The sequence below is a fragment of the Hemicordylus capensis genome, chromosome 10, assembly GCF_027244095.1.
Source record: "Hemicordylus capensis ecotype Gifberg chromosome 10, rHemCap1.1.pri, whole genome shotgun sequence".
Taxonomy (NCBI): Eukaryota; Metazoa; Chordata; class Lepidosauria; order Squamata; family Cordylidae; genus Hemicordylus; species Hemicordylus capensis.
The window spans coordinates 11,117,664-11,140,925 of record NC_069666.1 but is presented as its reverse complement, the minus strand read 5'-3'; the positions used below and the strand labels follow the sequence as shown (position 1 = coordinate 11,140,925).

The 23,262-nt window shown below is 47.4% G+C and overlaps 2 protein-coding genes and 1 non-coding gene across 3 annotated transcripts in view; all 3 read right to left on the bottom strand.

Moving 5' to 3' along the window:
- Positions 1-488: 488 nt before the first annotated feature.
- LOC128335231 (small Cajal body-specific RNA 15) lies at positions 489-618 on the bottom strand. Its single transcript, XR_008311552.1, has one exon. It is a non-coding gene; the product is annotated as a small Cajal body-specific RNA 15 (non-coding RNA).
- A 3,688-nt stretch (positions 619-4,306) lies between these two features.
- Positions 4,307-22,176, bottom strand: FSD2 (fibronectin type III and SPRY domain containing 2). Its single transcript, XM_053272969.1, has 13 exons — positions 22,036-22,176; positions 20,718-21,322; positions 20,534-20,629; positions 18,904-19,137; positions 16,970-16,992; positions 15,625-15,746; positions 13,842-14,006; positions 11,701-11,835; positions 10,889-11,051; positions 9,712-9,845; positions 8,977-9,109; positions 5,670-5,846; positions 4,307-4,668 (listed from the first exon to the last, which is right to left on the bottom strand). Exons 2-13 carry the CDS (start codon positions 21,243-21,245, stop codon positions 4,419-4,421), a joined length of 2,160 nt encoding a protein of 719 aa, XP_053128944.1. The 5' UTR covers positions 21,246-21,322; positions 22,036-22,176; the 3' UTR covers positions 4,307-4,418.
- Positions 21,718-23,262, bottom strand: part of HOMER2 (homer scaffold protein 2) — a 126,416-nt gene continuing 124,871 nt past the window's right edge. Inside the window, exon 10 of the mRNA XM_053272972.1 lies at positions 21,718-23,114. The gene's annotated coding sequence lies outside the window, so the exon portion shown is untranslated. The remainder of the gene's footprint in view (positions 23,115-23,262) is intronic.

Genomic DNA, 23,262 nt, shown 5'->3' with positions numbered 1-23,262 from the left:
GATATCCTCCTCCCACTGATAGAAATAGATAGGTGGAGGCAATTTTTGATCTGGAAAGGGGGAGAAAGGGTTAAGAAGCTTTCCCACACTCACTCAGATGCAGCCTTCTCAGGCTCCTTGGGTTGAACAAATAAAAACAACAGAGGAAGGAATAACAGAATTCTGTATAAGTGGACAAACATTCAAGAAAAATCCAGATGCTCTCGCTCAACAGGATTGCGACTGTCTTATGTGTCCACAGCAGCAGTTCCTGCACGAAACATTCTGGCACTGGAATGCTGTGCATCATGTCAACCAATAAATCTTAAGACATATTGAGAAAGACGATTGGTCCATCCAATCCGGTATCATTTTCTTCCATTGGCACGTTCTCCAGGGACTTAGGTAGTCAGCCCTGCTACCTAAAGGTCTTGTGAATGAGACTGAATTTGAGACTTTCACTTTTGCACATGCTCTTACTGAGCTATGGCTCCTCTCCAAAAACTGGGTGCTGTTTGTAAATGAAGTTGGGTCAGTTTATTCCTTCTAAACAGACTCTGTTCTTTTACCACTTCATGTAGGAGGAGAGTCTCAGCAGAACCAACTGATCTCACTGGTTCTGCTTTCTTAGTCCTCCAAATTGTTGCAATTCATTTTTTTGGACAGAAGTGCAGAGACCGGGACTAGAACTCACAGCGCCCACATGGAAGGCAGGTGCCTGAACCACAAGGCTATTCTGCCACCTAGTGTTTCACTTGGCCTGTGGGTGACCCTGTACAAATGCATACAAATGCAAGCACATAGGTTGTATGATGTGCTTGAAATGTGACTTGGTACTCATTGGCGGTGGTAATAAATGTCTTCATTAGCACACAGATCGACCAGACAATACCAAGAATAAAATAAATACATAACTTGGCTGCTTAATCCCAGACAAAGAGAATTTTGAAAACCCAGACTATAAACAAAGGTGGCAGTATTTGTGACAAGCCATATTGGTTTAAAACTGTACTTTACTTTTTGCTTGTTTGTGTGTCTGTCGATCGTATGATGGGTGATACTTCTTTGGTACCCCTTTGTACCAACACAAAATGAGATCACAGATTTACTATAGCCCTTTTCATCCATTATGATAGTGGTTCCGAATGTGGGTTCCTCCAGATGTTGATGAACTACAACTCCCATCATCCCCAGCTACAATTTATTGCAGCTGGGGATGCTGGGAGTTGTAGTTCATCAACATCTGGAGGAAACCAGGTTGGGAACCACTGCATTATGTTGTCTGTACACACATTCATGTGTTTTGTGTGAATGACTGTTTCTGCATTCATTTAAAAAAAGGGCACAGGCCCCTCAAATAACTGTACCTGAGTGCAGATCTTTACCTGTCTACACTGTACACAGATTGTACGAGTGTTGAACATAAAGTATGGATTAAAAGGAATGTTTGATTAAAATGAAGCAGAATGATTTAAAACACATCCTAAAGACAAGGAAAGTGAGGCTGGATTCACACAGTTACATGCTGCAGAACCTGAGGGGTTTGACTCTAATCACCCTGAAATTCTGCGTTCTCACAGTCAGGTCTGCAGGGCTCACTAACCCAGATTAACTTTTTAACCAGGATCCTTGTGCTTGTGCAAACCCAGCCTCTACATGAAAGATGGAAAGTGTCCTCTAAAATCCCACAATAATCGTGGGAAACGGCATGGTTTTCTTTCAGAAATCTGACTTATGAGACAAAGCTAGGAACCCCAGAAATGCACATTGCCTTTCCTGTGCTCCCCCCCTCACTTTCTTCCCCTGGGGCTGCCACTGATGCAGGGTCCAACAGCACATTTAATCTGGCCTTTCTTAGCCACCGTTCTCCACCTTTGAAGAAGGGAAGGCAGCTTCTCAGCCAACAGCACCATCTTGTGTGCTAAAAAGGCCATGCCTGCTGTGATGTTTGCCGCTACAGCAGGTGAGTGGCCAGAGCGAACTGCTAGCGAATGACTGTGTTTCCCAGTCCATTTTCCTTCTAGGCACAGTATTTGATGATGGCTGCTGTTGCACCTTCAGGATAGGAACATAGGAAGCTGCCATATACCAAGGCAAACCCTTGGTCCATCTAACTAGTTTTGGTAGTCCATAACTAGCTGGGGAGGGCAAAGTTAAGGGGACAAGTCATGCTGCCACAAGACCAGCTCTCCTCTCCAAAAACAGGAGTGGGTAGCAAGACATGTTATTCGTGGAGTGAGGATTTTGTATACATTAAACATTTACAGAGGCAAAGTAATTAAAGTTGTCCGTTTATTTACCTTATTAATAAAGTTAGCTTGACATTTCCAAACTTATTCAGAAATGGGCCAGATTCCTCTTGGAAAATATTGGGTTTGGGGGTTAAGCTTAAGCCCAACCTTCTAGTCTGCTTTTCAGGCTAGTTTTCTATCCAAGAGTGAGACCATGTGGCAGGAAAGACTGGGATAGGACCAGAGGTCAGTTCCAAGACAGCTGAAATCTCTAGGGGAGGCCACCTGCACCCCCCACTGCACACATGGTCTCACCCAGAAGGCCACTTCCTGGCCAGGAAGGAAGTGAAGGGGCTGGACTGGCTCCTGGGAGGCTGGAGGAATCTCCCACCTACCTGGCTACTACGCTGGCTCCTGCTGCTTGTTCTGGGGCAAATGAGTGAGTGAATGAGGCCTCTTTAAGCAACGCAGGCCTTTTAAAATAATGAATTCAAGCTATAGAACCATAATATACTATTGTATTTACCTGAATCCAAGACTAAGGATCCCCCCCCCAGTTATTTGATTTAGAAATGTGGGTGGGTGGGTTTAAACATAGGGCCCTCTTCCTTTTGGGTAAACCTACATTTAACCCATATTTTTAAGGGGGTCATCTAAAATTCAGAGACGTCTTCTCTTCGGGTAAATATGAATATGCCTGTATTGTTGTTGACACTTAGCTAAAAAGTTCCAGTCTGGTGGGTCGGGGGACTAAAAAGGGGAGTGGGAAATATTTTATGGGGTGTGCCCACTACCCCTTGCTACCCCTTGGAATCTTCCCTGAACTCCCATCATCCCTGCGCAGCCCTCAGGGACATATTTTTGGGTGGCACTGAGGGCTCCCTGGGGGGCAGAAAGGTTGTCAAAAGTGGCCCCTTCTCTGGAGCACCAGTGCAGTCAGTCTGGAAGTGCACCTCTCACTTGCATGCTCTGAATGTTGGTCACAGTTCCAGGTTGCATGCAGGTTTTCTAAGCAGCTGCAGATGGACCAATGGTCTGACTCGGTAGAAGGTACCTTCCTATATTCTTTCTCTCACTCACAGAGGAAGCTTTGGCTTCCTCTGCTGGTATAGACTGATATTCTCAGGTCTCTCCCTCCTCTTTCTACCTGCTTTCCTTTTTATTTTTTTAAAAAACCCTTCTTCCTTCCTTGTTCTGCTCTTGCACGATGAAGACATAAAGCTCAGAAGCACAGGCTTTCTATCTCTGTATGTAACTTCCCTAATAACGCTTAATTTGAACCTTAAATGTCTGTCTCAGGATGCTCTTAATGGGCTTTGTTCTTCTCGCACATGCTTGCTCTGTTATAACTGGGACCATGGAAATCCCTTCCCTACAACACTTCTCCCATACGTACCTCCCCGAGGGTGTCAATCATCTTTTTTGCTCTGAATGCTTGAGCGCAAAGACATGTTGCTGCCCCCTAGTGGGCCTGGCAACAAAAAGGCTCAGGAGGGCAAGACTAGAAACAAATGAAATGGCAAGGAGGCAGATTCGAGCTAGAGGGATTTCCTAACTGTAAGAGCCATTTGGTAGTGAAGCAACCACTCCCTTGTGCAATGGTAGGGTTCCCTCTGCTGGAGGAGGTTGAATGGCCACTTGACAGCAGATTCCTGCAGTGAGCAGGGGGTTGGATTAGGAGAGTTGGTCTTGTGATAGCCAGCATGTCCCCTTTGCTAAGCAGGGTCTGCCCTGGTTTGCATTTGAATGGGAGACTACATGTGTGAGCACCATGAGATCTTCCCCTTATGGGATGGGGCCGCTCTGGGAAGAGCACCTGCCTGCTTGCATGTACAAGGTTCCAAGCTCCCTCCCCGGCAGCATCTCCAAGATTGGGCTGAGAGAGGCTCCTGCCTGCAAAAGAGACGCCGCTGCCAGTTTGGGTAGATAATACTGAGAATACTGGCAATCCTAACAATACTAGAGAATAGTATAGACCAATACTGTGACCAATGCTTCCTATGACCTCCCAGGTCCCTCCCACCTCTACAGTTCTATAGGCCTGCTGTTCATATTGACGGGCATTTCACTGGTAAATAAATAAGAAGAAAGTAGACTAGGCTTGGGGCAATGCTTGCACCCAGAGTGTGTTTATATGAGATCATGGCTGCAATAGCGGGCTTTTGGCTTAATAGTATCATGCATCAGTCACAACGTGCTGGGCACCTGTCATGAGAGAGCATACGTGGGTATGGTGATGCCATTTCGTATCCTGAGTGTGCCGGGCTCTTTCAGAGCAAAACAGGGACACAGAAAATCCTGGAAGCAGCTGTGAAAGGTGTAGAGGTGCTGTGCGATATCTGTGTTAAAAAAGGACAGCGTCCCTTGGCCATAATCGAGCAGAAGGCCGACCCTCCGGGGCGGGACCGTGATCCTGATGTCTGGGGACATCCCATTGTTGAGAAATTCATAGGTGTGTCTGTGCAAGAGAAAAGTCCATCGAATTAGAACCCCTGGGAAGCAAGCCTGCCTTCGCTAGATTTGGTTGGCCGTGCCAGGGAGCTCTCCATCCAGGGCGGCCTTCCCATGAGGCAAGGTGGGGCGGGTCACCTCTGGCAGCAGATGGCCCTTCTGCCCCCCTGCTTTTAAAATGTGGGGAGGAGGAGGAGAGGAAGATGTACAAAAGGGGGCCAGCCTTTCATGCCCTGTCTCAGGGGCTCAGAGACCTTGAACCGCCCCTGTCTCCACTTCTTCCTGTCAGGGGGTTGTGGGGCAGGAAGAGACCTGGAAAGTTACTCCGTTGTTAGGGAGAGCTCAATTAGCCCATGGTGTGCCCTGACCGCCATCCCGACTTGGGGGGAATGGTACCCCTGATGGGGGCATGTTGAGGGCGAACTGGCCCAGACAGAGTGGGTTGCCTGTAAGTGTGGCCAGGACTGGGACCTTGGAGGCTCTGTGGGGACTCTCGCGAGATTGCGGGACGAGATCTCGTTCTGGCCGGAGATCTCGCGAGAGTTGCCATGATGGCCAAGAGCAATATGAAGAAGGACTGGCCAATAACGAAGGGCCAGTTACCAACAAGAGTTCATTCTGGCAGGAGCTCTGTGAGTTGGTTAAAAAGCACACCTGGGAGGTTCTGTGAATGAACTCAGCCTCCATATAGGTGGTGCTTTTTTACAACCTCTCTGAGGTTGATGGGATTGTTGTGGATGATGGGATGATGGCAAAGGGGACAAGTCGTGCTTGCTACCACAACTCCCATCATCCATTGTGGCTGTGGATGATGGGATTTGTAGTGGATGGTGGGCTCTGTATGGCACATCTGGGCGCCCAAATTTGGGAACCCCTGCTATGAACCAACAAACTACGCCTTTTAGGAATTGGGAAGCATCTCTAGAGAATGTAACTCTAATATGGTAAGCTGGTTGCTGGGTGGATCTCTGTGCGACCACTTCTAAAAAGACCCGGAACGGTTTATACCTGGAAGAAGTGAGCGTGTGTCTCATGCACCAGGAGGAGTGGCTTGTCCCCAGATAGCTGTCTCTGGACACATTTTCCGAAGCCACGCCAACGCAGTATTCGCCCTCTTCCTCCACGTCCACCTCCCAGTAATGTTTTCCTTGAAAAGGTATCCCATGCCCCAGGATGGCAATGGACCTGGCCAACAGAAAGGGGCACGTGTCACTTGGGACAAACAACGCACTGGCGGATTCGGCCAGCTTTGATCTGCTAGGAGCAGAGCTCAGTGGTAGAGAGGAGGGGATTCCAAGTCCAATCCCTGGCAACTCCAGGCGGAGGGCGGGGGGATCCCTGCTGAAGCCTGGAGAGTATTTGTCATGCATCCACGTCCTGCAAGGGACTGCAGATACAAAGAAAATGAAGGTAGTTAAAAGTTGGAACAAATAGACAAGGGATACCAAAGATCCTAATGGCACAGCGGGGAAATGACTTGACTAGCAAGCCAGAGGCTGCCGGTTCGAATCCCTGCTGGTATGTTTCCCAGAAGATGGGAAACTCCTATATCGGGTAGCAGCGATATAGGAAGATGCTGAAAGGCATCATCTCATACTGCATGGTAAACCCCTCCTGTATTCTACCAAAGACAACCACGGGGCTCTGTGGTTGCCAGGAGTCAACACTGACACAACGGCACACTTTACCTTTACCAAAGATCTTAGGAACATAGGAACTTGCTATATATTGGGTCAGACCATTGGTCCATCTAGCTCAGTATTGTCTACACAGACTGGCAGCGGCTCCTCCAAGGTTGCAGGCAGGAGTCTCTCTCAGCCCTATCTGGAGATGCCTCCAGGGAGGGAACTTGGGACCGCAGTTGCTCTGCTCAGAGCAGCCCCCTCCCCTAAGGGGAATCTCTTACAGTGCTCACGCCTGTAGTCTCCCATTCAAATGCAAACCAGGGCAGGCTCTGCTTAGCAAAGGGGACAAGTCATGCTTGCTGCCACAAGACCAGCTCTCCTCACCTCCGGCGCTGTTCGGTCAACTTGGCTCTCAACCAAGTTTGCTCAGCCTAGATCAGCTATCAGGGACAGCCCTTTCATGAGGCAAGGGGAGGCAGTCGGCTCAGGTGGCAGATTGCTGGGGCGGTGGCAGGGTGGCAAAATGTCCCCTGCCCTCACCATCAGAGCAGCTCCTTGCAAGGAGAGCCTCTCCTGGCGGTCCTTGCAAAGCCTGCAAGAAGCACAAGGAGAGAAGAGGAGACTGTGGCACCTTTCCTTCTTCCCTGCCCCATGTGCCATAAAGCTTGCAAGGACTTGTTGCGGAAGGAGAGCTGGCCGTACGGGAGCGCATGCATGAACCGCACATGTCCCCCTTGCTACATAGGGTCTGCCCTGCTTTGCAATTGAGTGGGAGGTTATATGTGTGAGCACTGGAAGACATTCCCCTTAGGGGGTGGGGCCGCTCTGGGAAGAGCATCTGCCTGCTTGCATGCAGAAGGTTCCACGTTCCCTCCTGGCAGCATCTCCAAGACAGGGCTGAGAGAGAGACTCCTGCCTGCAACCTTGGAGAAGCCGCGGCCAGCCTGCGTGGGCAATACTGAGCTAGATGGACCAGTGGCCTGACTCAGTAGAAGGCAGCTTCCTATGTTTTGAAAGGGGGCTGACCCCCACCAGAGACATGGGGCAGGACAGCATTTGACACCTTGCGTCAGGCACAGCAATACCTTGAGCCACCTGTCAGCTCTTGCCACAATCAAATCTGGAATGCATGGCCTTGAAGATGACATCAGGATGGTCGTATTTATAGTTGCACGTGCTCTCCCATAATTTTTTTTTTAAATTAAGTGTAACTGGTTCTTTAATCCGCTTAAAGCATTGTACCAAACTGTCAACTGGGCACTAGGAGGAGGAGAGAATTTGGGCGCACTTACATGTCCAATTATGTGTAAGGTAGCATTGCTATAGCAACCCCAGCAACTGTTAGAATTAAGTGGGAAGGGAGGGAGGGAAACACCCACCCACCTCCTCTTGAATCCGGTGACTTGTGGAAGATGACGAATCGCTACTAGGCAGGATCGTGTAATTATGCTAATTTTAAAATCCCACTGTGGCAGGGTTAGGAGCACCAGATCCTCCTTGCATCTGGTGAAAGCTAGTCCGATTGGGGTGTGTGTCTGTGTGTTTCAGAATCTTTGAAAATCTGTGGGGTGGGAGGAGAGAGGGACTGTGTGAATTGCCCCCTTTGCTAAGCAGGGTCTGCCCTGGTTTGCATTTGAATGGGAGACTGTGTGTGTGAGCACTGTAAGATATTCCTTTCGGTAACTGGGGGAAAGAGCACCTGCCTGCTTGCATGCAGAAGGTTCCAAGTTCCCTCCCTGGCAGCATCTGAGAGAGACTCCTGCCTGCAACCTGGGAGAAGCCGCTGCCAGTCTGTGTAGACAATACTGAGCTAGATGGACCCATGGTCTGACTTGGTATAAGGCAGCTTCCTATGTTCCTAGGAAGTGAGACTCAAGGAAATTTAAGCGGCTGTATGCAAGGGTAATTAAAATGGGAAGGAGGGTGTACGTCTTATGGAGCCCAAGAGAAATTGCTGGAAAAGGAAATCGTTAATAAAATACACAATCTGGACAAAGCACATCTTCAAAGATGCAAGAGGAGCAGCCAGACACTTCCTCTTGGTGGGAGACCAGGGGAAATCAGTAGCAATTCCCACTTAGTGACAGTGTCTGCTTGCAAAGGTAGCGAGCCTCCCTCCACCACCAAAACTCCTTAATATTGTGATGGTCTATGAGTAAGCAGAGGAGATGATCACCCTTTCGCTGGAGAGAGGAGGAGGAGGAGGAGGTGGAGGTTTCCTGTGGTGCTGATTGCATTTCTGCACACCCTTCCTCCAAGGAGTTCAGGGCAACGTCTTGCCTACATTTATCCTCACATCAACTCTGTGTGAACACAGAACATATATAGGAAGCTGCCTTATACCAAGTCAGACCCTTGGTCCATCTAGCTCAGAACTGTCTACACTGACTGGCAGCAGCTCTCAAAGGTTTCAGGCAGGAGTCTCTCCCAGCCCTACCTGGGATTGAACCTGGGACCTTCTGTATGACCTTCTATATGGGACCTTCTGATGCTCCACCACTGAGCTATGATCCCTTCCTTCTACTTCCTTCCTTCCCTGTCCTGCCTTATTTCTTCAGTTTGGGACAAGAGACCGCTCTTTTAAGACCCCAAGGAGGTATTTTCAGAGGATCCAAATCCCTGTAAAAATAAGCAACAGTTAAATCAAACTCTGTGTACAGGTGGGAAAACAGGAGTCATGAATGCAATACCTTGTGAAACTATTTTCGTGGAAGGACAGATTGCTTCTTGGACTCTCTGTTTTGTGGCATGCAATCGTCAAGCCGTCTTCTAGGACTGATAGTAAGGGGTGGGCTGTCTCCTCGTTCAGAGTAAAGGAGGTGCCTGGAAGAGAAAGGAAGGCTTGTAACCGGCCGTGACAGCTGTGACCACACATGCTGTCACTGGGAAAGTACAGGGCTCCGCCTCCTAGGAAAGAGCACACACACCCTGGAAGCATGTGGCACAATGCAGAGGACCCACATCTGCACAGTTCCAAGGTGTTCACTCAGACACTGACCGGGGGCGGGTGGAGAATCAGAGGAAGAGGGGGAATCTGCCTCGGCCTGGGTCACCACCCCCGAGAACTGTCAGAGCTGGAGCCGGAAGGAGGAGAGCTGGTCTTGTGGTAGCAGGCATGACTTGCCCCCTTTGCTAAGCAGGGGTCACCCTGGTCTGTATTTGGATGGGAGACTACATATGTGAGCCCTGTAAGATCTTCCCCTTAGGGGATGGGGCCGCTCTGGAAAGAGCATCTGCCTGCTTGCCTGCAGAAGGTTCCAGGTTCCCTCCCTGGCAGCATCTCCAGATAGGGCTGAGAGAGATTCCTGCCTGGAACCTTGGAGAAGCCGCTGCCAGTCTGTGTAGGCAATACTGAGCGAGATGGACCAAGGGTCTGACTCAGTATATGGCAGCTTCCTAGGTCCCTATGTTATGCTCATCATTACCTGTGCTGAGGATGCAGACAGGTTTGCTCCTCTCACTAGCACCCCCCATGTTGATGGCTTTCACAGAGAGGAGGTAGTTCTGTCTTGGTTGCAGCTGGATCAGAGCTTCGCAGTTTGGAATCCCAACGATGGACCTGGAAGGAAAGTGGAAAGAACCCTGAGCATCTTTGCCTCTTCAAAGAGCAACAGGAAAGATATTGAAGAACATAGGAAGCTGCCTTCTACTGAGTCAGACCATTGGTCCATCTGGCTCAGTATTGTCTACCCAGACTGGCAGCAGCTTCTCCAAGGCTGCAGGCAGGAGTCTCTCTCCACCCGATCTGGGAGATGCTGCCGGGGAGGGGAATCTCTTACAGTGCTCACATGTAGTTTCCCATTCAAATGCAAACCAGGGCAGACCCTGCTTAGGGTCTGGGAACAGATAGCATCATTCTAGAGCAGTGCTTCTCAAACTCGGGTCCCCAAATGTTGGACTGCATCTCCCATGATCCCTGGCCCCAATGGCCGGAGGTGTTAATGGATTATAACTCCAGTTGTCCAGATTGCATTGGACTGCAATGCCGTCACGTGAAAAGGAACACACCTCTGCCGTTCATGTCTAGCCCAGTGGTTTCAACCTGATTTCGGTGTGCCTATCTGTCTCTAAACTGTGCTCTAATTTGGAGGGGTAAATATCACCTCCTTCATGTTCATGCGATATACTGGAAAAAACAACATAAGCAACAGCAAGGCACTGGGAGTATAGAAGGGCAGGGCTAGATCTAACTCAGGAGTTCCCAACCTGTGGTATGGCAGGTGTTACTGAACTACAACTCCCATTATTCCCCGCCACAGTGGGGGGTAATGGGAGTTGTAGTTCAGCAACGTCTGGAGGACCACAAAATGGGAACTCCTGGCCTAAGTTACTGGTGGATAGATTTCAGTTGAACATTAGGAGAAATGTCTGAACATTAAGAGCAGCAGTTCAACAATCGAACCAATTACTTAGATAAGATAATTGGGGACTTCCCTGAAAGAAGCCTGGATACCTCCCTTGCTGAGGTCTCCAAGCAGAGGCTGGGCAGCCATTTGTTGGGTTTGATCCAGCCTGAATTCCCTTCACTAAACGAAGGGTTGGAGGAGATGGCCCACAGGACCCCTTCCGACCCTCGGATTCTATGGGGACCATGCAACCCACTCCATAATGACATTCCCGTCTTCCCTGTCCTCTTCATCGGTCAGCTTGGACAGCTCAGCCGTGTAGGAGTCCACGGGGTTCGTGTTCCCAGAGTGCCAGCACACCAACGCTGCGTGTTCACAGCTCTGAATCTCCTTGCTTTTGATAACGGGAGGCAGTGGGGCTAAAATGTCGAGAAGAGAGACGTTTGTTCTCAGTCACTGGTTAAGTGGCAAGCAAAGCACACGTTTCATTTTTGAAGTTTTTATTCATTGTAAGGTCATTCACACAATCAAAAACTGTGTTCCACCCGGGTTTGGGAGCTGTTGGTGCTCCCAGTTTTTGGTTGTGAGGAAGCAAGGGAGGAAGAAAACCTGGGTAACTTTTCCTCCTAGTTTGCTTCCACACAATCACTTCTGCCCAGGTTTTCCTCCTAACTTGTTTCCACACAACCAAAAATTGGGAGCAGACACAGCTCCCAAACCCAGGTAGAACGCAGTTTTTGATTGTGTGAATTACCTCATTGATAATCAAACTTGAAAACATAGCAAATACTTCCTTTTGAGCAAAATGCTCCTTGGTGGAAGAGCGGTATATAAATGTAAAAATAACTAAATAAAATGATGGACACAATCCAGCCAAAGTGTGCAAGTTCCACCCATTCTATGAGAAAGTAAAACATGCACTTAAACCTCTGCAATTGCCATCAAAGGGACTTTGCGAGTGGCTCATCTTGACAACTGGATTGTGCTTTTGTATATTTTACAGAGTTAAAAACCCAGCTAACCGGTTAATTGTAAAAACAAAAACAAAAACATTGCACACACGTGTACCTGTCATATAAACAGCCCTTTCACTCACTGGACCAGCTCCTGCTCTGTTCAGGGCTCTCGTCCAAAATTCATACTGTGTATTCGGCGCCAGATTAATTACTGTGCAATAGGTTTCTTTCACATTTAGCATAAATTCTGAAATGGAAAAGTACAAGGCTTAAGGAGTTTATTTCAGGCTGGCATTCATTTCTTTCCCCTGAAAAACATTCCTAAATGGGAACAATTTTAATATCTGGTGCACGATTTTATATTTTAGCGATGTTGGGGTGGGGGGAAAACATTTTCAGCAAGGTTGGCAGCCTGCTGTTGAATATATTTGTAGTGAATTAAAGCTTTTGTCTCAGAGCTAGCTCACGTGAGGGAAAGAAAATGCCAAGTCATCCCTGCTGAGCTGCCTGAGTGGGCTTCTCATAAAACTATTCTGTATTACCGGTAGATTCAAAATGCTGCCACCAAGCACCCTAAAACTTGCAGAGAACTGGACCAGTGGATTGGGTGCTATAATCCAAGGTCCTTCTGTAACTGGGTATTGGGCAAATAAAAAAAAAAACCTTCCATGTGTAAGCTTACACGGGATGAGAAAAACTGATAGCTGCTGAGCACTTGAGGATGCTTTTGCACCAGAGAAATCCCCCTTCTGCCCCCCCCCCACTTTTCCTGAGTTAAAAACCCACTCTTAGAGGCTTGTAAAAAGTAGAAAAACAGAAAAAGAAAACTTTTATTCAAATGGCTACAATAATAGGTTGTCTCAAGCTTCAGTAATAGGTTGCATTTAAGAACACTTAAATGGTTACAGAGTCTTTTTCAATTACCACAGACTGGTTCCGTCTGAGGCTATCTTAGCTTTTAGAAACAGTTAAAAATACTTAGTAAGTAACAAAAATAGGTTGTCTTTATGCACACTTAAATGCTTACAGAGTTCTTTGCAACATTCCAGGTGTGTTGAGCATAGGCTAGTGTTTCTCATTTCAATTATGTTGCAGGTAAACAATAATAGAATAGTATCAGGAATATGCAAAAGCACATACAGACAAAGAAATATAAGTTCCTAACAGACAGTCTGACTAAACAAACTGTTCCCTATGCTTAATTTCCTTTTCCTTGAACTCACCCAATTCCTGATGAGAATCAAGCTTCCTTCAATCCTGTCTTTCAAGGATCTACAGTTATTCCATGAGAGAAACCTCCATGCTGGCTTTAACCATGATGGAGCAAAACTCCAGTGTCCCTCACTAAGCCTTTCTGTACGCGCTTCTCTCCACAAAGACGAAACAAAACATCAACACACTTCTTTAAAAGGGTTTTAAAGCACGGTTGTGGTTGCTTTTTGAATACATTTCCCAACATGGCTCCACACTGCTTCCAGAAGTGCCTCCAAGCCAAAAATACACCTATAAACGCCACTGGGAGTGTGAAATGAGCACACAGAAAGCACAAATAGTGGAAATTCACCCCTGCGATAATTGAAACCTGAAACGTGAATAGCTGAAACTGCAAATGGGGCATCCATGTTTTTGTGCAATTTGGAGGATTTATTTTGTTTTGGGGGCCACAACTGGAGGTGCTGGAGTGGCCAAGGTATAGTACTGTACACCTCTCTTATTTCTTCCCCCCTCCCGTGGTGGGTTTTTTTTTTGGAGGGGGGTATGTTTTACTACTTTTTATGTACCGAGAAACTTAACTGCATCATTCCCATAGGCACAAGGTTTCCTTTATCTCAGTTTCGGCATTCATGGCAGTAGTGTAGCACATAACCACCCCCCCCCGTGATAATCGAGGGCCTCCTAATTAGAGTTGACTAAAAACACACATGGCATAGTGGTTAGAGTGTTGGACTAGGACCGGGAAGACCTGAGTTCAAATCCCCATTCAGCCATGAAGCTCACTGGATGACTCTGGGCATGTATCTCTCAGCCTGACCTACCTCATAGAGTTGTTGTGAAGATAAACATGACCATGTACACCACTCTGGGCTCGAGGAAGAGCAGGATATAAATGTCAAAATAAAACAAACAAATAAATATTCCTGAGGAATAATCACATGGTCTAGGGCCCTAACTGTCCTCCTGCTGAATGGAGTTACGTTGGCAGAGTGGACATTTCCCCACACGATCAGCCCCGGCAGCTTTCTGTCGCCTTACCAGCTTGCTCTTCTTTTGACGTATCGTTGCTTACTCGCTTGTAATACAGCTGGTAGCTTTCGACAGTCTCTTCCGAAAAGAAACTCCAGCACACCTTCACGGAGGTACCAGTCGCTGAATTGGGATCCTGGGAGTTCATCACCGGTGCACAAGGTGGCAAAGAAGCTGGCATAGAGAAAGGTGGCATCTGTTCACGCAAACGTCACGTGGCAAATGCAAAATAAGTCAGGCAATCAACCAAGGATGTAGCCACCGAATGGCGCAGCGGAGAAATGGCTTGCCAAGTGAGCCAGACGTTGCTGGTTCGATTCCCTGCTGGTATGTTTCCCAGACTATGGAAAACACCTCTATCAGGCAGCAGCGATCTAGGAAGATGCTGAAAGGCATCATCATCTCATACTGCACGGGAGATGGTAATGGTCAGCCCCTCCTGTATTCTACCAAAGACAAACACAGGGCTCTGTGGGCGCCAGGAGTCGACACTGACTCGATGACACACTTGACCTTTACCAACCAAGGATCTATGTGGACAGCTGTGGCCACCCAGGTCCCTTCAGTTTCTTCCAGATCATAGTAAAAAATCAATGCAAAGTATCATCTTGATATTTGTGACCAGCCCTGTAACTTCTGTGCGTTTATTTCATGCCTGAAAGCTATAGGGAAGAAATGCTTTCTGCTCCTCACTCTTCTTGAAATATACTAGCCCTTTCAGATTTTCAGATGAACCCACAGGAGATCAGTTGCCCCCTATCTGCAGCACTGGGGGACGGGGACCCAGTAGCGGCTTGTCCTAACAAGCTAGCCGGGAGGGGTGGGGGCTCAGGTTGCTCCTCTTCTCCCACTCCACCGGAAAGCCGCACTGCTTGCTGGCTGACCACAAATGCAGCTCTACCTGACGAATGGCCAGCCTGCAAGCATTGAGAGAGGGGAGCAACCTATGCTGCTTCCTTTGCACCCCCGCCCCGCCCTTGCTTGTTAGGAGAAGGGTTAACCCTTTTCTCCCATGCCCATTTCTCAACCTGGCCCCCTCTGCTCCAAGTGACTGGCTCTGCCCTACAAGGCAACACATACAGGGATCATATGGCAACTGGCATGCTTTGCTCCTGCAAGAAAATAACAGCTCCCAAGTGCCAAGTTAGCGACCCCCATCGCTAACTGGGCAAAGAGGCACCTTTTAGTGTGGTGATGCTCTTTATTTAGCAGGGGGAGAGTAACTGGCCCTATCCACCCCCAGCACAGCATCCCTTCAGTGACTGTTGCTGGTGTCTGTCTTGTGTTTCTTTTTTGATTGTGAGCCCTTTGGGGACAGGGAGCCATTTTGTTTATCTTATTTATTTGTTATTTTTCTGCCTGAGCAGTTATTTTTCATGCCTGAGCCATTTTTGGAAGGGCGGTATAGAAATTGAATGAATGAATGAATGAGTGGGGGGGGGGTGTGAATCAGAAAAATGGCATGGGGGAGAAGATTATTTTTTTTATTATTATTAAAAACCCTCCCCAGCATTGTGGCTCCAATTTAAATCAGGGGTCCCTGCAGCTGCATTTCCCTTTAAAAAGGGAGATTTCTCCCACTTAAATTGTTCTTTATGTTAAATGTAGTTATTGATGAAAGCCACCTTGGGAATGGAAACACTGAAGGGTGGGGTACACATAATCTAAATAAATCAAATATAGGGTTCTTGTTTCCTCTCTTTTTAGCAACTCCCTATTGAGGGTAATGATGGGCTTTCATTTGTTCTGTTATTCCAGCTTTGAAACCTAGAATAAATACATTGATGACTACCTGGAACTATACTAAAGGAATCCATTAGTTCTTGAACATCAGAGGAATCTATGACTCGGGTTTCAAAGTCTGCCGGTGTTAAAAGGTTGACATCCACATCTTTTTTCAAAAATTCATCCAATCTGGAATTGCAACAAAAATATTATGTCAGAAGGCGACACTAAGAATTTGGCCGTATGTTATGCTGGACTTCCTGCTGTATTCTATGATGTCATCCAAGTCTGGTGGAAAATTCTCTTGAGCAAGCCCCACTGGAATGAACTGAAGGAGCCCTGTAGGGAATGATCTAGCAAAATGTTATGGGCACTGATCACAATGAAACCCAGTTACTTCCACCTAAACCAGCATGCATAGGATTGGACTGTACATCCCACATTTCAATTGAACTTAGTTTGGCAACACGTGACTAGATTGTGCCCCTTTCCTCTGTTTTTATTTTATTTGTTTGTTTTATGTATTTATTACATTTTTATACCACCCAACCCCAGATGGCTCTACATCAAGCCTGCTCAACCGCCGCCCCCCCCCGCCCGGCAGCTGTTTGTGGACTACAACTCTCATAATCCCCAGCCACAGTGGCCAGTAGAGAGGGATTATGGGAGTTGTAGGCCAACATCTGCAGGAGGGCCAAAGTTGAGCAGCCCTGCTCTAGGTGGTTTACATCTAATATAAAACAAACAGAAAAACCAGCCAAACAATTGCAATAATTTATGAAATCACTTCCAAACTTATTTTAGTGATAGCAAACAACAACTGTATTTGTTTGGTCACTCCATAACAATTGTTCTCAAAAGTTATGTAATGTTAAGTTTTGTCATTTTAATTTGGAAAGTAAGGGCTGTTCCCAAGCTAGCCAGTGATGGGCCAAGCCTTATCAATCTCCCTTTTACTGTGTTGGGCCCTTGCTCCAGCTAGCTCAGTTTTGTCTGCCTGAAACTCTGGAGAGCTGCTGTCAGTCAGACAGAACTGAGCTAGGTGGATCAAGGGCCCAACACAATAAAAGGCCGATTGCCTGAAACTCTGGAGAGCTGCTGTCAGCCAATCGGCCTTTTATTGTGTTGGGCCCTTGATCCAGCTAGCTCAGTTCTGTCTGACTGACAGCAGCTCTCCAGAATTTCAGGCAATCGGCCTTTTATGGAGTTGGGCCCTTGATCCACCTAGCTCAGTACTGTTGGACCGACAGCAGCTTTCCAGAGCTTCAGGCAGGAGTCCCTCCCCAGCCCTACCTCAAGATGCCACCAGAGATTGAAACAGGGACTTTCTGCATGTAAAGCAGATGCTCTACTTCTTTGATGTATGGTTATAAACTTAAGAGACTGTCATTCATACCTGTGGGCGATATTACCTGTGAAGCGCAGCTGATGCAGTCTGTAACAGAGAGGCAGAGAGAAGGGTTAGTGATAAGAACCTGTTGCAGAAGTGCATAGAATAAAGGCAGAGTTCAGGCTCATGAGATCTACTTTGTTTTTTGTTTAAAACCCTGAGGAAGATGCAGCAGTGAAGCCATTGAAGCCAGATGCAGAATTATGGTCTGGGGCTAGAGATAGCAAGGACAGGACAGGAAATCATGCAGAGGCAACCCCCCTATTGGGCAACCCCCCTGCGGCAGGCTCTTTTGGTATACACAAGCTTTTAATTAAAGCTTTTAATTATATGAAAGGATTTGTTTCTTGACCCAAATTAGCAGTTCTCCCATTGCTCATTCGTATGTGCCCTGAAATGCCGTTTGGAGATTATGGCTGACGTCCCACACAGCCTCCCATGTGTGTTGAGCACACCATGGGCACTGCTGCATCTTCCTAAAGGCAGTTGCAAAACTGCAGGCTTGTGCACATGCCAAAAGGAGTTGTCTGATTGCATGGCCATTACTTCCAATGTTCGTGCAATTGTGCAACTCTCTCTCTCTCTCTCAATTTCAGCATTCGCGCAGGTGTGCAATTCCACAGCCGCCATTAGAAAGACGCAGCAGCACTTGCGGTGTGCTAAAAGTGCCAGCCAGTACGTCCGTCAGTTGCCCGAGAAAGTTCCTTGGAAGGTGATTGTTCTCTTTTGGAAAAGAGGCAACAGCCACAAAGATGTCAAACTACAAGTGAAGAAAGGAATGGCTCAAAATAGCAAATGGTGAACTCCAGGTGAAATGCAATTCCTTCTTTTATGGCCTCCTCAGAGACTGCTGTGATGGTGCGATAAAAACATCCTCCTCCCCAATGTGAATCACAGCACCAAATTAGGGTGATCATTCACAGGAATTGAAAATCCCTGTTATCTTCCCAGGGGAAGCACCTGCCTATAGAAGGCATTTCTTGAAATACGTTCAGCTTGCTGGATCCATTAATCACCATGCAGGAGTTTCCATCATCTGGAGAGTCGGGAGCTCTTCCGTTCAGCTGTGCAGTTAGAACTCTCTGGCAAAATGAGCAATCGGTGTGGGTGTGTGGGGGGGACACAATAAACAGTCCCCAAAATAATGACATCAGCCTGCCCGCTGCGAACGAGAACAGAGTGAGCACACTGGGATACTGAGCGCTGATGAATATTTTTCAGTCCTTTCGATGTTTCTGACTGTAGATGGTTTGATTTTGAGTACAAATGGCCCTCCCCATCACCCAAGTCAGGATTAAACTCATCCATCACTGAATCTACCAGAGGACCGGTGCTTGCAGAATGCAGATGCATTTCGGTTGTGCTGCATTTATCACCAGTAAAATATGTGCCACTCTGCAACACAGCTGGCAAGCATGTGGCCATTTAGGGAAGCTTCAGCTCAATCCAATTCTTATGTGTCCTACTTATCTGAATCCAAGACTAGGTTTTTTCCAAATTCTTAAATTGAGAGGTCATTCGCACAATCCGAAACCACACTCTGGCTCTCAGTGGATGGTGTTTTTTGTTGGGGGTTTTTACCCCCCTTCAAGGCGTTTGGTAGGATTTTATGTGAGTGAGTGGAAGGAGGCCATTGTGGTTGGGGGTGATCAGAGTTTTAGTCCAACAACAGCTGGAAGGCTGCAGTTTGCAAGTATGCAGTGATCACAACAACCCTGTGAGGTAGGCTAGGCTGAGAGAGAGGTGACTGGCCCAGACAGAGTTACCCGGTAAGTTTAATGGCTGAATGGGGATTTGAACTCGGGTCTTCCTCCCCGCACCTAGTCCAATACTCTAACCACTACACCACACTGGTCTTTTGCCTTCGGACCATTCTTTGGGTCTCATTTGCATTTACCTCCTACTTCTAATGACCAGCTCTGTGGCTGAGTCTAAGCACCACATACATCCCCTTACCTTGATCAGATCCACTCTATTTTCACGCTGGCCAAGTTCCTCAATAGTTTCCATTAGCTCTGTGCAGGTGTCAAGGTTTTCTCCGCAGTTGATCAACTGCCCATACAGGACTTCCAGCTTCTCCTTCTTTTCTTCTCCCAAAGCCTGCAAATTTTCTTCATATCTTTGCTCCAGGGTCTGTGCCATGTCATTGTACTGCCTCTCAAAGTTCTGCTCTTGCTTGGCAAAGTTCTCCTGGAAAGCATTTTGAGTTTTAATGGTCTTGCTTGAACGTTTGTCCTATAGTTCCTTAAAGAGCTGTGGAACAACTTGAGACCAGGACTGCACAACGTCAGCCCCCCAGCTGCTCTTGGACTACAACTCCCAGCATCCCCCAGCCACAGTGGCCTATAATGGCCTATAATAGGGATGATGGGAATTGTGGCCAACATCTGCAGGAGGGCTGAAGTTGTGCAGCCCTGCTTTAGTAGGGGCTGATCAGTACTATTCGTCAATAGTACTTACTCGGGAATTACTCCAAAGGACTATTGTATTTCAACAGGACTTCCCCTAGCAAGGAAGTGGGATCAGCCAGTATGGCCGCCCAGAGACACAAGTTTTGGGCGGGATATAAATATGTCAAATAATAATACACTGCACATCTACATCAGTTTCATGCCATACCAGTTTAATCATTGTGACTTCCCCCAAGGAATCATGGAAACAGGTCTGGTGAGGATACTCTGCATCACAGATTCCTAGTCTTCTTCCTCATAGAACTACAACTCCCAGCATTCCCCAGAGGGTGGGAATGCTTGCTAAACCAGTTCAAATCTATAGTGTAGAGACTCTTCAACCAACCTCAAGAGATGGAAGAGAAGAGCTGGTCTTGTGGCAGTGAGCATGAATTGTCCCCTTTGCTAAGCAGGGTCTGCCCTGCCATTGTCTGTAGGTGCATTATATTCTCCCCAGAGAACCCTGGAACTGTGTAGAGGAGAGCTGGTCTTGTGGTAAGGTAAAGTTGTGCTGTCGAGTTGGTGTCAACTCCTGGGCCCACAGAGCCCTGAGGTTTTCTTTGGTAGAATACAGGAGGGGTTTACTATTGCCGTCTCCCACGCTTTATGAGATGATGCCTTTCAACATCTTCCTATATCGCTGCTGGATTCGAACCAGCAACCTCTTCCTCCCTAAGCAAGTCACTTCCCCGCTGTGGTAGCAAGCATGAATTTCCCCCTTTGCTAAGAAGGGTCTCCCCTGGTTTGCATATGGAGGAGAGACTACATGTAAGCACTGTAAGATATTCCCCTTAGGGGTTGGGGCCGTTCTGGGAAGAGCATCTAGGTTCCAAGTTCCCTCCCTGGCAGCATCGCCAAGATAGGGCTGAGAGAGACTCCTGCCTCCAACCTTGGAGAAGCCGCTGCCAGTCTGTGTAGACAGTACTGAGCTAGATGGACCAAGGGTCTGACTCAGTAGAAGGCAGCTTCCTATGTCCCTGTGTTTGTTCCTATGTGTTAACTCTCAGGACCCTCACCAGACTACAGTTCTCACAAACTTTGGAGGAAGCCATTCGAGTTAAACTCGTATAAAGACACAAACAATATACACTTGTAGTGTGGATATACCTTTTAGTTCACTGCTGGATGTGTCTTACCTCTACGGTGATAAATATTTCCTCCAAGTGGCTAGAAAAACACTCCAGGTGAGTGATCTGATCTTCCAATCTGGACAAGTTTTTATGAAGTTCATCCTGTCGAAAGCAACAGCTTTAGCATACTGAATGACTGTTCAAAGAGAGCTCCCGGGCCCCAGACTGGATTCCCTTCTGTTGTTCTTACCTTTGCAGTTTCAACCACACAGACCAGCGGGATCACCTCGTGCTCCTCATGTCCGTGACCCGCTCGCTCAAGAGCTCTGACTGGAACGCAGCACGTGATGCAATATTTATCTGCATCATTGTTCAGGCCAAGAGTTCTTTGCTCCTGTGTGCTTTGAGTAGACACCATAGGCAGCGGCGTCTCCATTGCTGGATGGCTGTTCTTTGCTGCATTGCTGGTTGGATGTGACCCACCCTTCCCTGCTGGACCCTCGGAACTAGAGACAACATCAGCTAGCTGCCCAGCTTCGGTCCCCTTCCCCTTGTCAAGACCAGGTCGTTCTGTGAGACTTGCTGCCACCTTCGGCAGGCCACTTTGAGCCTCGTCAGCAGTCTCAGCTGACGACGTCTTCCTGTTCTCATGCAAAGCCAGATCCCGTCTTTGGAAGGGCTCTTCCGAAAAGATTTCCAAGTCTTCGTAGGAGTCGTAAAGATCCAGGTGATAAAGCCGTAGGCCTGCCGGATCGTTCTCTTCGGATTGCGGGTCCATTGTGGGATTGGACAACCGGATGCCCGTCTAACATGCTGGGAAACCTTCTTGGGTTAAGAGGGGTGGAGGCATCGGATCTTCAGGCAAGGAAAGGAAGAGCAATTTAACCATAACGAGGTGCAAAGCAGACTGGCATATGGATACTTCCATAAGCAGAAAGGGCAGCCAGCCAGGGCCTACCAGAGACCTGTTCCATGGTAGCTCAACACCTCAGTGCCCCTGAGGTACCACCCCTGCTTGAGTGCCCCTCCCTCCCCTCTTTCCCCCTTTTTAAAGTGGGGGCAGGAGTGCCAACTGTGCCAGATAAAAACATAAAAAGCTATGGCAAAAGCTGGCTGTGGCAGAGGGAGGGACCCTCCTCCCCACTGCCTTCTGCCCTCTTCTTCAAGTGGCCTTTTAGAAATCCCTCCCCCCCCCGCCGCCACCAGGCCAAGAGTCCAGCAACATTAAAATACACACACACACAATAGTCTAGCCATGCAGTCTCTTTTATAAAATGCAAAATCAGTTCACATAACATGAATGCAGTTTACAAAACGCAGTCGACTGTATGCAGAAAAACAGTGCAATTCCCATTTCCTAAAAGTTCAACGGCTCTCAGTTTGGCCTGCATTTATTTGGCCTATGTGTTTATTTGTGCCTTTTTTCAGTTATGTGGTATATTCTCAGCCTTACAAATGGCAGCATACTCTCAACAGCAATATGATGCCCAAACAACATATTTAAATAACTGAGTTCCAGTCATCAATATCCCATACGGAACAGAGAATGTCGCGATTCAAGAACTTGCCTTCTGCCTTACGGGTCCAAGCATTCTTCCTAGGCCCAGATGACAGTAAACTTCCCTTCTATTTCTCCTAGCAAACCTTGGCTTTCACAGGAGGGCAAAGCGCCGTGCCAGCTTTCTGTGATACCGCTGGAAGACTTATGGTTGTAACTCTAGACAGAGGCTTGCTTCAGAGAGTGGCATGCCAGCCATGAGCACACAGCACAAATATAGCCAAGCAGCTCAGCAGCTGACCTTCTGATACTTAAGTGTCATGGAGGAGAATGTCAGGAAAACTACTGGGAAAAGTTCTCTGGTGTCCGAAAGTTTAAAGTCCTGTGAAACACCTGACTACAGCCCCTCCTCTCACATTATATTTATGATTATTATTTATTGATTTGATTTCCAAAAATGGCTCAGGGCAGTTTACACAGAGAAATAATAAATATTTCTAAGAATAATAATAATTATAATAAATAATATAAATATTTCATTTATATGCCACCCATCCAAAAGTAGCTCGGGGTGATTCACAATAAAAAATAACACAATTTAAAATAATTGACATCAAACTCATTCAAGACCCTGAAAACCACTTAAGTACTACTAAAAGCCCAGTTGAAAAAGTAGGCTTTTACAGCTCTCTTGAAGGACTCCGGGGATGATAAACGGTTGCTCTACACTGACTGGCAGCAGCTCTCCAAGGTTTCAGGCAGTAGGCTTTCCCAGCCCTTTCCCAGACTTTCTACATGATGCCCTCGTTACATTAGCATAATTAGCTTCATTCCTGTATAAGGGTCCATTGCTCAGAAACCCCCCAAAGTCCTGCTCTGAGACCTCAGCAACTGCTCTATAGTGACAATTCGGGTAAGTCCACCTGGCCTGTAAACTGATGTCTTTTAGCCCGTAACGAAAGCCTTTTAGCTCTTTTCCCCTACATGAACAATCCGCTTTAACAATCTTGATGGATTTTATTGCTTGAGCCCTTGACGTCTAGCTTGTCCTTTTTAGTTTCAATGGAGCTACTTTGGGTGATTTCCCCCATCACGCCAGCCACTTGATCTAGGGCTTCTGATTCTCGCGGTTAGCGGTCCTGCGAGCGCCTGAAACAGAAAAGCGTCGTATAAATCCTCAAAATAAACAAAACCTCTCACGCCCTCCCAGCCCTGAACAGCTGCAAGGTCTGTCTAAACAAGGCATTCCAGTTTCCCCGCCCGTTCTCCTTTAAAGGCGCGCCTAGCTTCTGCCATT